This window comes from Artemia sp. Qi Xiang Cuo, chromosome 9 (genome assembly GCF_049724085.1).
Source record: "Artemia sp. Qi Xiang Cuo chromosome 9, ASM4972408v1, whole genome shotgun sequence".
Lineage (NCBI taxonomy): Eukaryota > Metazoa > Arthropoda > Branchiopoda > Anostraca > Artemiidae > Artemia > Artemia sp. Qi Xiang Cuo.
The window spans coordinates 44,204,414-44,222,799 of NC_142802.1; the positions used below are offsets into that span (position 1 = coordinate 44,204,414).

Consider the following 18,386-nt stretch of genomic DNA (forward strand, 5'->3'; position numbering starts at 1 on the left):
GCTTTTTGCCATTTTTTGCTTCTAGTCATTCAAAAGCTCATTTGTTTATTTTTATCCAGCTATTTTCGTTAAATAAATGCATGTAAATACAATCTAGGCAACATTATATAAATGATTATTAGTTTTCTACGAGAAAACTAATTTGAATATGAAAACAGTTGAAAAATAGCAGAAAATCAATAACTTTACATGAAATGAGTTAACTTCTTTTATTTGAAAAATTACTAACCACAAATTTTGACGGTTATTCTTATTAAATTGTAAAATAATAATAATTGAACATCGCTAACAATAAAATGCACACTCTGATCTTGGAGAGAGTAAATTTACGATCTTGCCCTCCGTGACAGTCCAAGTTCAATTCTGTTCGAAATCAACCTACAACTCTGTTTTGAACAAGTATAGCTAAAGATATACGGCGTTAAGAATCTTTGTTGATAAAATGATAGCTAAAGTCGTCCCTTTGTCAACATTTCACTGTAGTCGAGACGGTACGTCGCGCTGATGCTCGACGGGAGTTTTCAGGTTTATATCCCATCCAAAATGCCCCCAATAATTTTTTTAGGTCTTTTTTTTAGGTATTTACGGCTAGTATCACTTATCTGTGAAGTTTATTAAATAGTAAATATAAAAAAGAATCGCTTGAAAATACCATAGTTATCCTTTTGTTTGACGCTTAAATAGATTTCTTTGTTAATTTTTTTTTCCTTTTCCACGTCTGGTGGATTTCCCTTTCGCACCTGTTTTGCTGCCACCTCTTCCACCATATTTTGCCTCTAACTGCTCAAAAAAGCCATTCATTTGTTTTCCACGATCCGACTGTCGTTGTTGAATGAGAGCCTGCAAACCAGACAGATCTTCGGCGTTGTCGTGTTTCTTCTTTTTTTTCAAACCGAGCTCCTCAGCAAGTTCCTCGGCTTCTAAAGCTTCGTCAGCATACTAATAAAGAAAAGGAACTCACTAGCCTATGTAACTTGAATGAACAACAAAACACAAAAAATCTTCTGAACACAAAAAAAAAACCGTTGTTTAATCAAACATGTGAACTAGCCTTACGAGGAAGGCCAGAAAGACCGTAATATTGATCAAAATTAGCATGGCCATTCAGACCACTTTCTATTATTCCCCTATATCGCATGTATAAGTTTATAATACATCTTTTCTTTATAAAGCACTATAAAACTTTGGTATACATACATACATACACACACACACATATATATATATATATATATATATATATATATATATATATATATATATATATATATATATATATATATATATATATATATATATATATATATATATATATATATATATATATATATATATATATATATATATATATATATATATATATATATATATATATATATATATACATACTGGGGCCGTACCCAGGAGGGTATGTGATAAGAAAAGAACTTTAGATTATGCTAATACGGCATACACTTGTCAGCTAATACTTTCAAATTGTAAAAAAATTAACTATTCGATTGGCAAAACGCAGGAATCGTCAATAGTGGCTTTAACAGAAATTAGATAAATACGAAAAAAAAAAAAATTATGCGAGCATTAAGATCTACTTTACTACTAGGCTACCAAATTTATTTTAGAAAAAGGCCCAGTTTTTGTCGGAACATGATAAAAGAGAACATGATTTCGTTCAGAGATGTTTACTGATGCTGAATCACACAGTAAAAATTTCAGCGCCCATAGTATTGACAATCTTTAAAAAAGATAGGGGGGAAGGGGGAGTGAGAAAGAGAAAAAATAAATCTATATAGCGACTTTTTTTTAGAGATGACAAAGGCATTTAAGCTAAGACCCAGCAGAGCATATTCAACAATCATAACCCAAGAACGGTGTGCGTGTAACTGAACCCCTGTAACTGAACCACCGTGTAACTGAACCACCGTGCAACTGAACCCCCGTATAACCGAACCCCCGTGCAACTAAACCCTCGTGCAACTAAACCCCCGTGCAGCTCAACTTAATTTAAATGAACCCCATGTAACTGAACTCCTACGCAACGAAACCACTATACAATTGAACCATCGTGCAACTGAACCACCGCTCAACTGAACCCTCGTGTAACTGAACCACTGCACCGAAGCAGGTAATTAACCTTTTTGAAACTAAACGATAAACAACTACGAGCGTAGAAAATACCACAAAATAAAAACAATAAAATAAGCAAAGTGGTAAAAAAAAAATTACAGTATGTAGACGGTAAGAGCCGCCGTTTACCCCCCCCCCCCCCACAAAACAACATCCCTTAAAGAAAATACTCCGCGGAGAATAACACCCCACGGAAAATACCCCCTCCCGGAAAATACCTACCCGTGGAAAATCTCCCCCCCCCCTCCCTAAATAAAAATACTTCTTACGGCTGGGTAGTCTCCAATCACTTTCGGCTTATAAAAAAGACTAGAAATGCCTGGGGATTATCAAACAATTTCTACCTCCACCCTCCTGTCGTCTCCCCCTTAGAGCTAATTCTGTATTTATTTGAAGGCTCAATGAGAGCTGAGATGTTTTGGCATCGAAATGAACCCTTTGAGGTATTTCCCTCTCTTCCTAGCTACAAAACAATCAGTTAACCCCATTGCAGAAGTTTCAGTTCCTTTTTAAGTTTTTTTGATTTGTCTATCGCTTACAGATAGTATTTGTCATTGGGAAACATACAGAAATTTTTTGTGTGGGGGTTTTCTGGAGGAAATTTTATGAGAAGAAAGTATTTGAACGGAGGCGGGGGGGGGGGAAAGATTTACACATAAATTCCTCTTTTCCACTTCCCTTGGAACTTCTCTAACTTCTTCCCTTGGAACTTCTAAAAAATAACACGACTCAAAGAAGATTTTTAAATTTTGAAAACCATAATTTCCGCGAGAGGGGTGTTTTCCAGGTGATGGGGTTTCCGTGGGTGGGAAAGGGGAAATTTTCCGCGGGAGGGGGGGTAAACGCTTAGACCCATAGAAAGTGTCAGGGTGAAGGGAACCCCGATTAACAGACATAAAAAGAGAAATAAATCTGGATTTCAGAGTTTATGACGTCCGATCTTTTGTTTTTGTGACAACAAAACAGAGCATTTTTATAAATCACCTTGACAGTAATTTATATAAAGGCTAAAAAAGAAAAAAATTCCAACAATGTTGAACATGTAAAGATTCTAACCTGTGTTTTACCCAATTTAGGTACAGCGGTTGAGTTGCATGAGGTTTGAGTTGCAGAGGGGTTCAGTTGTATGGTGGTTCACTTGCATGGGGGTTCAGTTACACGGGGGTTTAGTTAAACGGGGGTTGAGTTGCACGAGGATTCAGTTGCATGAGGGTTCAGTTGCACGGGGGTTCAGTTGCACGGTGGTTCATTTGTACGGTGGTTCAGTTGCACGGTGGTTCAGTTGCTTGGGGTTCAGTTACACGGTGGTTCAGTTACAATGGAACCCCCAAGAACAGTAACACCAAATGTAAACCGCTGGGCCTGGATGTGGCGTGTAAATCTGCATACTGACCCAATCGCATCGAGGTGTTGTAGAGAAACAAAGTTAGTTAAAACAATTGTTATGAGAAGTCTGTTTTGGAAGGAGGCAAGGCACAAATTACTTTATCAATGTGAGAGTCGTGTTATGCGTCCCCATATGCATGAAAATGGGATAGCATGTCTAAGATTCTGGTTTTGGACTGTCCCAAGTGACAGATTTCATATAATATCTTACTATGATTATTGTTATCGTTATTATTACGAAGATAACCAGCTAAAAAGTTACTTACTCTTTTCCGGCGAGATTCTTTCTTCTTTTTGCTCTCCCTGGTGAATGATTTAAAGCCTTCCACTTCGTTTTTCTTTACCATGTCTAGAAGAATTTCTCTATATCGAGGCTCATCATCAATAGTTGAGCACATTACAGAGTCCAGAATTACGTCCATATCCCCTTTACTTGAGATGTAAATTGCTTTTAAATCTTCTCTTTCTTCTTCGGAACCTAGAAATACATTTGAAAAAAAATATAAAAATCAGACAACCTTCGGCAAGTAATATTATTGGAGAAAAAGAGTAAAATTTTCAACCAAATTTCCGCCTCTTGTTATAGGAGCCTCGGTCCATATGTGTTCTCATGGTTCCGAAATTATTATGCAGCAATTTCTCATTTCTTAGTTTATAAAATTAATCTACAAATTCACAATGAGATTAGACAATAGATAGTATAGTATATTTAACACAAGAAAATCCCACAGGGCCGTGGACACGAAACAAAAGAGAACAACATACAAACAGAATTAAAAGATTCAATTTAAACTTTTGAATAAAACTATTAAAACGAGAAAAACACAATTCAAAAACCCTAAAGCAAACAAAGACATCAGATAACACCCTCATCAAGACAGATAGCAAACAAAAATGATTTACGACAAAATTTGCGGTTAGAAGACAAGCGACAGCGAGAATTCCAACGAATCCCACAAGAAAATGAAGCACACGAAATCTGCTGTTAGAAGAGATTGACAACGACCATGGTCAATTAAATGAAAATGATGGGGAGTGGAATCTGCAGTTAAAAGACAAGTGACAGCGGGAATTACATCGAATCGTAAGTGAAAATGACGCGCAACGAGCGAGAATCACAACGAACTGCAAATGTAAAACTGAATTATGTAACAAAATAATTAAAGCAAAAATAATAAATGGAGACAAATAATATATATATATATATATATATATATATATATATATATATATATATATATATATATATATATATATATATATATATATATATATATATATATATATATATATATATATATATATATATATATATATACATATATAAGCTTAACGAATCCGAAACGAAAATAATACACGACAAAATATGCGCTTATAAGACTTGCGACAACAAAGATCACAACTAAGAACTTTGTAAAGCTTCATTTAATCAATTTAATTCACTTGACGCTGTACAGACTTATGAACATTGGTGTATAACTGCGCAATTACGCATGAAGAGGTGCGGCAACTGGCTTGACCTAAGTATCATTATTATTAAGGGTAGTGGATTGAGTGAAAACGTAAAAAATTAAACAGCCAAGTTGAAAGGCTTAGAAGAAAAGGTGAATATGTCTTAGAACTAATATTAGGGTACTATAGTCACAGGTATTATATCATTACATAATGGTTGGGCATGAATCTGAACGCTTCAAAAGGTTGAGGAAGATATATATTAAATTTTTTCTAGAAGAACTGTCTAAGCATAGCTTTAAGTACTCCTTCGAATGATTGTATTTCAAACAATAAGTCGCATGAAGATCTGGTTTTAAGAAACTAGAAGCCACAGTACTGACAGTGGTTTATTATTGATCTGAAAACTGTGCATCGACTGGTCAAGGAACTTAGCTAGATATTTTTCAGAGCAATTGTTTCAGAATATATTTAGGCACTCTTTTGACTGACCATATATCAAACAGCGAGCTACACAGAAAATGTGGTTCAATCCGACTTTCCTGGGCTGTACTAAAAGAAATATGAGGATAGTTAGGTCACACTTTACGAAAGAAAGATGATACTGCTATTGCTACTACTAACAACTCATTGCACAATCAAGCCACCCGAGGACAAAACAGCTGCGCAAGCTCCTCCTACATCCCGAAAGGCTTAAAGCTTGAGTCTTTCCCTCTTCCAAGGAGTTCCAAATTCCTTTCAATCCTTTCTTATGACCTCTTTCCACACCATTTTGAGACAACCTGTTTTTTGTTACGCCCCAGATACATGGCCACAAACTACAATCTTTGGCAACCTATCATTCTTCGTCCATAAAAAGTGGCCAAGCCAACTTAATTTTTCTTTCACAATAGCCCTAGAAAGTGGGATCGAACCACATTCTTCGTAAAGCTTATTTTTTACGTACAGTCAGTCAAACAAGGCCCTAAAATAGTTTTATGACGATACATCAAGAAAGTATCCAGCATATCATACTCAAACTGCCTAAGTGCGCGCGGTTCAGAGCCAAGCTTGACTATTGTCATTGCTGTAGCTTCCAATATTCTAATCTTACCTCGAAGCTGATCTTCCCATCCTTCTAGACCTTTTCAACTTCAAAAGAACATTCTGCGCCATAGCTATTGCATCCATATGCCTCCACGATATTTACTAATTTTAGTACCCAGAAAAATCAATAAAGCAGATGAGATAATACGATGGTGTATCGTATCGAAATAAAGGGTACCGATAGAAATCATTACATGCAAAAACCTTTATGCTACAAAAACATAAGCGATTAACATGAATGGAAGGAAACCAGGAGCAAATCTTCACTGATGTGCAACCACCCTCACCTTCCTATCAAGAACCGAAACGTTTAAATTGGCAAGAATTAAAAAGAACATTTTTATAAAATATTTATTTTTGTTATAGCCACGATACAATCAGAAAAAATCTTTTTAGCATCATTCCCTGAAACCAAACTGAAAAACGTGCTAGGGCTGACAAATTCTTTAGTTGAAACCGTTTCCAAGGAGGACATAAAACTCCTTATACATAAGGGGATACTATCAAACCTCTGATTGTATTCACTGGATTTCGTGGGAAAAAAGAATCAGCAAGCTACTGATGCTACATTAGATGCCTGTGCGTCCAGAAATTAACAGACTGTTACTCAGTTTTAGAGCACCAACCCAGGTACTGAAGACCTGACAATAGAGAGAGTCCCTCATTTATTCCTAGTCTAGGCGATTTATTTTTCTTAAGATCACTCCGCAAACCTATGTGCACCCTGGGCTCTCAAAACTTCCAAAAGCTCATTCATTTCGCTAATATTTTTATCTTAAACACTCAAAGCACCTGCATTATCTAAGAAAACGAAAGTTTTACCTTCCAATTTGATACCATGTTCTCCCATAGCCTTTGCTATGCTCTTTAGGAAAATTTCATCAAAATAAATCTTCTTAACAGGAATGGGACACAACCCTGCCTAGCCTAATTCCACACCAAACACAATGCTAACCTCATTTCCTACCTTAACCCCAGCAACATCATCTCGTACATAACATAGTCATTTTGGTGTACTTCTCTAGTATACCACTACCATACAAAGATAGGACCTTAACTAGAGCTTTTCTATCAGATGAATCTAATGCTTGTTCATAGCCTATAAAACTATGGAATAAAGATGCTGGTGATTCAGACTCTTTCCAATTATTAATCTATGAGTGAGGATTTGGTCAACATATCCTCTCCCCTTCTTACAACCGCAGTGTTCTTCTATAAAAATTTGATCTCAGCACCTTGCAGTCACATAAGTATCATCATTCTAAGTAATTCGCTCCCTACAGAAATCAAGATAATACCTATGTACATTCATTCTTATCCGCTATCCTATAAAGACTTTTAATTTATGTTTTCCCAAAATCACTCAGTAATTCCCTTTTTTCAAAGATCCTATTCATAATCTTCGGTAATCGCCATTTTTCAAGAAGTTCATTTACCACGTTATCGCTATCTATGACCTTATTATTTTTCAGTCCCTTTAGTACCGTCTCTAACTCGTCCTTGCAAAATAGATTCGGAAGTAGAAACTTCATACGAGATAGTGAAAAGTGAGCCTCTTAATGAGATGGGATGGAGGAGGGGTGTGTCCAGATGTGCTGGTCTCAGGCACCTGGGCACTGTGATGGGCAGTCATAGTAGAACAGCAAACTATCTGATGTAATAGGTTATGCTGACCCCACAGCTCTTTTCACACCAGTATTTATCTTAGGTTAGTCTTTCCAATAAAAATTTGCAGATTCTTCGAAAATATCCTAAATTGATTGAATATAAAATCACCTGAAAATTTACATTGTAAAATCAGTTTTTAGAATATTTTTGAGAGCCAAAACATATTTTGTTCACTTTCTTGGGCTCTATCTTAAAATTAAAGTTTTAAGTTTCATAATGATGAATCGTAACAAAAATTGCTAAAAAACAATGAAGGAAATTAAAGCAAATATTAGCTGGTAACATTATCCTTTCATTTTCTTGCTTATAACCCATCACACGGTTCTTTTTGTTGTTCGATTGTCAACCTTCCCTCTCTAAATCTGTTACCTTAAACCTTTGCATGATCAACAAATTCCAGTCAGATATTGACTATCATCATCAAGAATGCCCTCTAACTAACCTCATTCTCGCTGTTAAGTCAGCTTATGTGTCACCTTGTTTTCCTTTTGTATTTCTCATTCTTCCCATAAGCCTCTCTCTAAAGTTATTCCTTTTATTGGTAAGGATTTATTATTCGATTAATTCTTTCAGGGAGAGGGGGGGGGGGGATTGTGCCCCTAGATTTGTTTTCTTTTCCCCCTAATTTTGAAAATAACTTTTTCCGGGGTATACTCATTGAAAAATACTTTTTTTGGTAATTTAATTGAAAAATTGAAAAAAGACAAATCCCCCCCCCCCAGCAAATTCCCGTATCCGCAAACACCTCTTGTTCAACACCTGTTCTTAATTGATTTTTATATCCTTGTTTTGTTTGTATTTATTTTTTCTACTGTATTTAAAATAAATCGCGTAAATTTTTCAACTGATTTATAGTTATCATTAGAAAAACAAAGACAGGGAGCTCACCTTTATATTTTTCTTCAAATTTCTTGATGTCATCTAAAGAAACTTTGGGGAAAATAATTCTGAAATATTCAGACCAATCTCCTTCACGGTCAATGAAGTCTTCATCTTCCACACACCCTGGAAAAGATCAAAATATCAAGCTAAAATTACAAACAAAAGATATATGAGCAGAGGACGGAGGTGATGTTTTTCAATTTAAGAAAATAAGCTTAATGTTAACACAATTTTTTCAGTCGTCATACTTAAATACCAAACATTATATTTAAAACCTCGGAGTCTTTTAAAATGCTCCTTCTCTTCAAGCGGAAATTTATATCCTTGAATGGTCTAAGCTAATAGGTCTGATGCAGCTTTTATACACTATAATTGACATAGTAATTGGGAACATGGACCTCCCCCCCCAGACTTTGAAAAAACACATTTTTGGATGGATTTTTTTATTGAAATGCTTTTTTTTAGAATTAACACTGAATTTTTTTTAATCACAAATTTACTTTTCCCTTAGATTCTGAAAAACAAATTTTCCCCCCTCCTCTTAATTTTCATGGACTGACACTACTGACGTTATACAGGTTAACTAAAATCACATTATTACTAACCAAAAGCCATCTTTACAGGATTCTCAGATTCGAAAAGCCTAACCATTTTCTGACAGTTCAAAGTTCATTTCTAAAGTTTTTCAAGTTTCTAACCTGAACATTTAACTCTTAGTTCAATGTACAGTCGATCAAACGTGCAAGCACTTATTTTGATTTATGCATTGGTGCATTACGGCTATTGAGTGTACATTTTGTATAATGTGCAAAAAGAATTTTCATGAGGCCATATAAGCTGGTCTGTGAGGGTATGCGATAAAGCGAGAATTGTATGGTTTAAGTTAGATACAAAGGTATCAACGGTAGTATTTCCCTGCAATAGAAACTAATGAGAGAAACTGCATTGAACTCATAAAAAACTGTTTTTGGTACAAATCAACCGTAGCAAGTATACAAGTAGCATTCATAATACGATAAAATAATTTTTCTACCATAAACTTTCGATTATACCCGGAATTGGGTGGTATGGCAACTACAAATTCAGGCAAAATAGCAGAAAATCAACAAAGAAGTATTTTTGACAGGTTTTATTCATGCCGATTTACTATACTAGCTTATACTATTTACACTTTACTCCCTAACCCTGTCTTAAAAGGCCAGTTACCGGGTTATCTTAACCCAACTAGGCCGCTAAGTACATGGAATTGCTATTGTGCATATACACTATGTGTATATGCACTTCAGTTCCCTGGAGGACCGCAGATGACCTAACTACAGTTAATCGCGACTTTGCTATATTTCTTATCAAAGTGAAGACATTTATATATTTGCCCTGATTTAGCCAATGCCTGTAAGAAAATGTTTAATTGAAAAAACAAACCAAAATAGTCATAACTAGAATATTGCTTCCTTGAATGTTTGATAATGAACCAGCCAAAAGTTTTTCGCTTTATGATTGCAACAGCAAAAACCGCAGCAAGTCTATGATGTCACAGTCTATGCTACGTTAAATTATAGATCTGATCATAGACCATGTTTTAGATAAACACGAATGTCTTGCACAGTCAGAATAAGATGATATTACTGATCTTGAACAGACAAAATAGACGAAATCCAAAAAAAAGAATACACCGTGCAAACTATGGGTGCTAGAAAAAAAAAATTAAATCGACATTTAAATTTTGCATGAAAACTCCGATTGGGTAATATTCCGCAAAAAACTTTAAAAAGCCACTACGCAAGAACTACGGGCGACAAAGAAATTCTTAAATAATATGGAACCTAGGATATAAAATTAGATAAGAAAGAGCTGCAATTTTACATTTAACAAAATCATTATTAATCAAACAAACAACTCAATGAAGCCCTATTCCTATTAGGACTCAATGTAAGTTGGACTTTTAACTCCTTTATTTATGCGGCAATGTTTCTTCCTGCAGCTAAGATGGTATTACATCATTAAGGCTTTCCATGACACATACTCTAGCCTCCAAATCCGTCTTGAAATCCAAAGAGCCAGTACTCCGAGATAGAAGAATTCTTGTGCTAAAAGGAGACTGCCAAGGCGCAGTTTCTAATTCTGTTTGTTTAACAACTATGTTGTTGAGCCCAAAAGAACTTTGCACGCCTTCATAAGTTTCAAATAGTATCAATGCATCTCCCTTGTTACACCGATCATATCCTTAACATTAGTCGGACTTCTGAAAGGCTTTCTGAAATTTTTGTCTTGGTCTGGAATTTAACGCTGGGAAGTATCGGTGTCCTCGTTTCCAACTGATGTGACACTAACCCTCTTTTGTTTTTCTATGGTTCCGTCGATAGAAGGTATCACGTATCAGAACCTTTCAATCGGTTCATATCTTTCCCACATCTATCCATTTCTGATAAACCGAATGTCTCGTAGAAATGCTACTGCACACGGATCCATGGTTATCGCAAAAACTCGCTACAACCGACACTTTCTTGTACCTTTTTTCAGTTCATTCGCCCTTTCCAATGTACTGTAATCTGCCCCTCTTTGGAAAATACTTACTAAATTAGATAAAAAAAAACCTCGCTTAAGCTTCTTCAGGATTACTTAATAACTTCTTTAACTTCCTTCCAAGGAACCAAAATTCAAGAATGGTCTGGAGGTTCAGAGTCGGCAACCCTAAGGAACCTGTAGCTTCAATAAATGATTAAAGATAGTAAAATTTCCTTGGTAGCCTCTGCTAGTACAACGTATATGGTCGAATTTGTACATAATTTAAATATGATTTACTCTTATTTGAAATTTATCTAAGTGCGGTTTCATTACTAGCATAAAGCACTTAATTAATTCGAGTTCTAGATGGGTCACATGTCAAAAGAGTTTGAAACGGTGCCAATAAAATGGAGCTTGAAACTCATCAAGCCAAACATTCCAATGGTAGCTATTCTATTTCCCAACAATGAAAATTTTTTGGGTCATTAGAAAGTTTCAGATGCGATAGGCCAATACGCTAAACTAGAGTCAAGATGAAGCCAAGGCCAAACAGAGGCAAACAAGCCAAGATCAAAGACCAAACAGAAGTCAATCAACCAGCTATTTAATACCCTATGTGGTCCTAGATGCCCCCTACTCCCAGATGGAATCGGACAAAAATTTCACGAGGAATAATTTAATCGTAATGATCTGAGACTACGGAAAATGTTCCTCAATGACGACAGGGCCTGTGGAGCAACAGAGACAAGGACCTAAAATTTATACAAATAGTCAATTTAAAACAGAGGCCTCATGGGTACTTTTTAGTAGAAAGGTTGACATCTCATACCTGCATGAAATGAGGATCATGTGAAGATTTTGGAAGACATAATTTTGTGGCTCTGAAGCCTAATAATTGAGGCCTTGGGGATTCTCCCAGAAGTTCTTCTGACAAACTAGGAAAACTGTCTACGCGATCCCCTGCCTATGCAAAATAGGACCCTTCCGAAAGTTTTGTAGGAATACCAAAATGCTATTATATCAACATTTTGTGGCGGACATTGGCCTTCATTAAGTGTAAAGTCTATAGGTAAATAAAAAAAACTTCACCACTGTAAAACGAGAAGGAAAAATGTAGACTGTCCTAGGATTTCCACAGACATGCTCACAAATAGAAGATTTAATGTAGTTAATTAGTTACTTCCCCCTCTATGCGCTGAAAGCAATTTTTAAACATTACTTAGAACAGAATTTCTTAAAGATGAATTTGGAAAATCAGCCGAGAGATCTTCTTTAGAAACTTACTAAACAAATGTGTGTTTGTGCCCAAGACGGAACGTGATTTTCCCCAAACAAAGAAGAATTTTAGTGCTATGGGTCTTGATCTTTTATTGAAAAATCTTTGAAAGATTTATAATATAAACAGATGAATCAGTATGACTTGCTATGAGTCTGCTAAATTGATTAACCTCCCCCTTTTTCAATTGAAATTCTTTGATTTCAACAAGAAAGGATATGATCAATTCTTAACGTCATGTCATCACAAGGAAATTCAAAAGAAAAGAGAAAAAAAATTAACTCTCATCAGATAGCTAGGTTGTCATGCTGAAATCAGAAACATTATTTACTTTTTCTTTTTTAATTTTTCTAAACAGCTTGCTAAGAAAATTTTATTGATATGAGTTCCAATCCGCTCATATTACAAAGCTAAATACATAACGGTATCACAATGAAATTACTACTATTGCTGTCACACTTAATTATGCCAGCACAAAGAGGGAGGGGAGGGGGGTCCTCCAAAAATAAGTCCAAAAGATCTTCTTAAAGAAAGAGATTAAAAAAGGTCAGCTTAAGAATAAACTAAAACCCAGCCTAAATCGATACTTACTGTTTGTCATAAACATATAAAATATAAAAAGTCTTCGTAAGACAATGCAATCTGGAAGTTACCTGTATCATCATACGCAGCTCTTTTTTCTTTATCACTTAGAATGCTATACACTTTGCCCAGAACTTGAAATTTCTTTGTGGCCAATTCTTTTTCATTGTCCTTTGAACGGTCTGGGTGATACAATAAAGACTTCTTATAATATCCCTTCTTCACTGAAAGTTAAAAATAAACATAATAATGAAAGCAACAACATCCTATATTGCACTATTAGTTTAGTTTGCAACTCATCATACAGAAAAGCTGATTGCAAGCAAGCTGTTATTGCAATTAACTCACAAGTAAACAACAAAAGTTTTAGTGATTCTTTCTCTACCTCAAATTTTTTCCACAATTTGCAATAAGTTTGAAAACATCATTTCTGAAATCATTGGTTATTTTTCTAGCACCCATTACTATTTTGGATATTTTTTTTATAGTATGCCAAGTTGAAATCCCCCCCCCCCTTTACCTAGACAATAAGTATTCAGAAATCGTTGTATAGAAACTATGGATTAAAAAAAACAAAACACGGATATAAAATTTCACGGATGTAAGAAAAGATTAAATTTTTGAATTCAATAGCAAAGCTTAAATTAGAAAACATTCCTAAACAATTAAACCTTTTTTTTACAAACAAATAAAAAGAATTAAGCCTTGAAAATTTTTAATGAATTGCGTGAACCAATATATAAACAATGTAAATTATTCTTTGTTTTCGGCGGTGTCATTATTTTCTTTGCTTAATCTATAGGGGATTTTTTGAAAATTTTTTGGCCTTTAAGTCAAATGAGCATCAGCAATTTGGGTTTTACTGCTTGTTATTTTTAAATATGAACTAGTCAATATTGTTTTGAATATCTGTTACATATCCACGATTAGTTCTACTGATTTTCTGTATCATCATCTTACGATATTCAATTGATAAGAAAAACTAAATTTCGGCTCGTACCTTAAACAGACGGAAATAAAAAATGTTTCCTTAAATTGGTGCTTCACTCAATCTTTTTCTTTTTTTTGTGTTAATTTGGTATGTTCCTAGTAGTAAGAGAGGTGCTGATCCAGCCAGTGATTGCGTAATATGCCTTACCACGGGCCAGGCATCTATATATTTGAACCCTACACCTGAGGCATAGATATGTGTGTAAGTTTTCAAGTAATTGGGTTACCAGGGTCATTTGCAAAGAGGTATCATTTCTATAGAAGCTATAGTAATTTGAAATATCATATGGAATTTGCTTGAAGGTATATACTTTGCGTACGTGCCCGTACCAAACAGGTTGGTTATAATCTGTTCTGGTTCAAGTTTTTTCTGGAAAAATTAACTGAATTTCTATTTCATCATATACAAGTTTTTTTTTAGGTTAGATCCGTGTTGGAAAAACCGGTATATCTTTTTTAGAAGCAAATTATTTTTTGTATATATTCAAGTTTCAAATTAGATTCCTCAACAGTTTTGAATAGTTTATTGAACATAGCACAATTGACATTTTTCGTAAGCATTTACATAGAAAATTGATAATTCAAAGCAATTTCTGGTGAGTAAAAATTTTCTCATTATTATAATAAAAAAACAAATTGTCTTGTCATTAAGTTAAGGAAGAAATTCTTTCCTTACACTAGAATTAAGGCTACTTATATACCTAGAAGCCTATTGTTTTTAGGAGCTGAAACCTCTAAATAATTCTCTTATAGGTTGAAACTTACGGCGGCTTTTTTTTTTTTTAGGGGTGTTTTTGAAAATAATTCCAGGCCAGTCTGCATTTACGGTGTTATTTTTATAATTATCAGTTAACCTTTTTATGGATGTTTTTTAAAAATTGCTTATCTCTATTTAAAAAAAAAATGTTTTACACTACTTTAAATGCCTAACATAAACTGAATTATTTTCCAAACCCAAAATGCATTTTTTTTTCAAGGAAGTGGACACATGCAATACCCCCCCTTCTGAAAAGAGGGCAAGATATAGCGAAGGTATATTAATGCAAGCTGCAAGACCTTCAGTTATCAAATTTGCTGCTAGAACTACACACGACCTGGACCAGCCAATGGCCGCGAATCTTTTAATGACAGGGTCCTCTGACCCCAGTGTTAGCTCCATGTCAGCTGGAAGGAACTTGAAAAGGGAATGGACTGCTTTATATAATGCCTCAGCTCAGCCTACTGAAGATTGTGAGCTTAACCCCCTCAAGTTTTGCCAAGGAGTTCAGATATAGAAGCCCAGTCAGAATTTGTAAGCATATACATAATTTTTTTTGTTTCTATCCCTATTTTCAAAAATAAGGTAAATTTTCTCAGGCGCATAGCTTTTGATGAGTAAAACTTAAAATTTTTTTCTAAAAACTATTTAATTTTCTTTCATTAACAAAATTACCTGGTATATATATAAATTAATGCTTATCATGAATTTCGATAACAAAAAAAAAACAACCTTACATCGTAACTTCTAACCAAGATGCATTCTAATTAAATAATTCCAATATTCCTTTTAGATAAAAACTAACTATTTGAAAAAACGAAAGCGAAAACAATTTGCTACTACACAGTTGACGCGCACTTTTAGACTGGTATTTTTGCGCTAATGCATTTGCATACATCCGCTACCTTATCAGATCTACCATCGCTTTTTAATCCGATTTGAATTCTAAGTGGGTCGCATGCAAAGCAGACTTTAAATAACCAGATGTCTATCTTCGATAAGCAATTTACACAGGAAAAAACGTTTTTTGATAATTTCCAAATATGTCTTCACAGCAAATTTAAGAAACATTATTTGGGCGAACCCGTTTTTGGTCATTTCATTGAAACACTTAGGTGTTCTCGAGAAAGAATTTGTGGCTGTTCTATTTAAACAGTGTTGTGAAGTCTGATACCCCCCACCTCTAAAGGGGATCGATCCGCCGCTCTTGACGAGAGCTCCCCGGTCCCCTAGTTCCACCCCGGGAGAGGGGGGAAGAGGGGAGGGTTCTAAAAAAGGACCATCTAACATTTTAATTGCACTTCAATTGTTGATATGGACGGAGAAAAAAGTTTTTCTCTCTTACAAACATTTATTTAGCCCAGGTCAACTTCAAACAAATCCGTTGGCAAAAGACACAGGAAAATACGGATTATTGAGAAGGTAGCACCATCAACCACCGACATATGGGATTAGTGTCCGTTAACTGGAGACGAGGAGCAAATGTTCATAGAGCATACCCTGTCACTTGAACGATGGTCAAATTTCGTTGAGAATCATAATGAAGAGGCTAAAAACATTGAATTGGATCAACATTTTACATTTTTATTCTAAAAAAAAATTTTAGTAATAAAACCATTAGTTTTTTTATCAAGATTCGTGTTTATTTGTTTTTTTTTTCAGGGGTGACTGTATCAGCCCAGAGGTCCTAAAATATTAAGAGAGGCCTCATTAAAATAAAAATCAAAGGTTATAGTGTCCTTTTTAATTGTCCTATGTATTTTGATGGCAACTAAGCCCCCTCCTAGGATCATTTTCTCCCAAAGTAACCAGATTAAAAGTTTGAAATTACCATATTTATTCAAAAAAATCTAATAACTATCTCTTTGAGGATTATTTAATCCTTCACTGGCCGGGGAGGTGGAATGAATTTTTTTTGCTTTGTCATTTTTTTTAATTTATATTTTTTTTTGGGGAATTTTAAATCCGTTTTCATTTTTTTTTTGGTGGCTTGGTTGGGTTGGGGGGAGGGAGTTACATGGTAGGGTATCGCCCAGGAGGAATTTTTCATGGGGGAAGAGAAATTTTCTATGTAGGTGGTGGTGTCAGATTTCCCAGCACTATTTAAAAACGATAAGAAACTAGATTTTAAACTAAAATTTAAACTAGAAACTAGTTTAAATAAATAAAACTTTCAGTTGAAAGTTTTTCAACTGACAGTAAGGAGCAACTTTAAAACCTAAAAAGAACATAAATTATTTCGTATATGAGGGGGTTCACCCCTTCGTCAATACATCACTCTTTAGGCTAAAGTTTGTTTATTGCTTTCAAAAGAGCTATTTATTCTAATTAAGCGACCTTTTTGATTCAGGGGTCATTTTTTAAGAATTGAAAGAAAATTTGAACTTAGCGTGAAAGGCGAGGTGTTGAGGAGGAGGGAACCCCCCCTCATATACGTAATAATTTTGGTTCATTTTAAGTTTCAGTGTTTCTCCTTACTTTCAGTTGAAAAAAATTTGCTTTTTTTTAATTTAATTATTAACAAGCGTTTAAACGATGGTTAAATTTCATAGAGAATTATAATGAAGAGGCTCAAACAATCGAATTGGACCTATATTTTGCATTTTTATTTATAAAAAAAATATTGCAATAAAACCATTAGTTTTTTTTATCATTCTCTTGTTCTAACTTACCCTTCTAACAATAAAACTACATTTTCCTGACTAAAAAATAAACAAAAAAAAAAAAAAAAAAAATATATATTTTTTAACATGTTCAGTTGACGTTATGAAAGACATAAGGCAATGTAACTTTTTTTCTTCTTTTAATTGTTCTAGTGGTGGTGGTGGTAGTGTGACAATGACAATGAGAAATTGACAAAGTTTATTAACTATAAAAAATTTACATAAAAATAAAACTTTTTTTTTCTGCAGATTAAAAATATAGCACCACCAGCGACACCATTGAGTGATGAAGCAACTATATTTACAGGACCAATTCTGTCACCACCAGCAGAGTTCAGGGATGAAGCTACATTGGTTCTAGAGAATTTGGAGTGGGAAGGAGGCTTCCTTAACGATGTGTTTGGGGAAATGGCCAGCCTGGATGACTTAAGCTGTGATATTGACATGCTTGAGGATCCGGGGTGGACAGATAGTTTCATGCGTGAATATTTAGGTGATGTTACAAGTAAATCTGAACCGGGTCCTCATAACGAAATTCCCTCATAGGACAATACAAGCTGGCTCAACCATTTGTTCCCGAACACATTGGAATATGTACTAGGGGACCTCATGCCACATCCCCCCCAATATGATTGAACAGATTGGGGGTGGTGTTACTGACAATTCTCAGTCACCCACCACCACTCCACTTAATGCTATAGATAGAAGTAGTAGTACAACAACAACAGCATCGCCTCGTCCGGATTTTTTTCTGTCCAACTCTGCCTTGCATCACACATTGGTCTACAGCACCAAATTCGGTGACCCTTTCAACTCTCTAGTGTCGGGGGATATAATAACAGATCCCCTGGCCATTAAACATTCATATACTGATAAGATTCGAGCCATTCTTGAACAACAAATGGGGGTGTGGGGAATGGGGGTCAGTTTAAAAGCATCAATAGCACTAAAAATATTTTTTTTAAATGAAAGCGAGGGTGAGATGTATTCGAAATACTTGCACAAAGAGATGTTG

At 34.9% G+C, this 18,386-nt stretch overlaps 1 protein-coding gene across 3 annotated transcripts in view; it reads right to left on the reverse strand.

The window, feature by feature from the left end:
* Positions 1-594: 594 nt before the first annotated feature.
* Positions 595-18,386, reverse strand: part of LOC148948689 (dnaJ homolog subfamily C member 9) — a 34,662-nt gene continuing 16,870 nt past the window's right edge. For all 3 annotated transcript variants that reach the window (XM_089094051.1, XM_089094052.1, XM_089094053.1), the window contains exons 3-6: positions 13,033-13,185; positions 8,605-8,721; positions 3,777-3,988; positions 595-939 (exon numbers count right to left, since the gene is read on the reverse strand). In XM_089094051.1, coding sequence (XP_088950177.1) covers positions 694-939; positions 3,777-3,988; positions 8,605-8,721; positions 13,033-13,185 — 728 coding nt within the window. In that variant the 3' untranslated portion in view covers positions 595-693. The remainder of the gene's footprint in view (positions 940-3,776; positions 3,989-8,604; positions 8,722-13,032; positions 13,186-18,386) is intronic.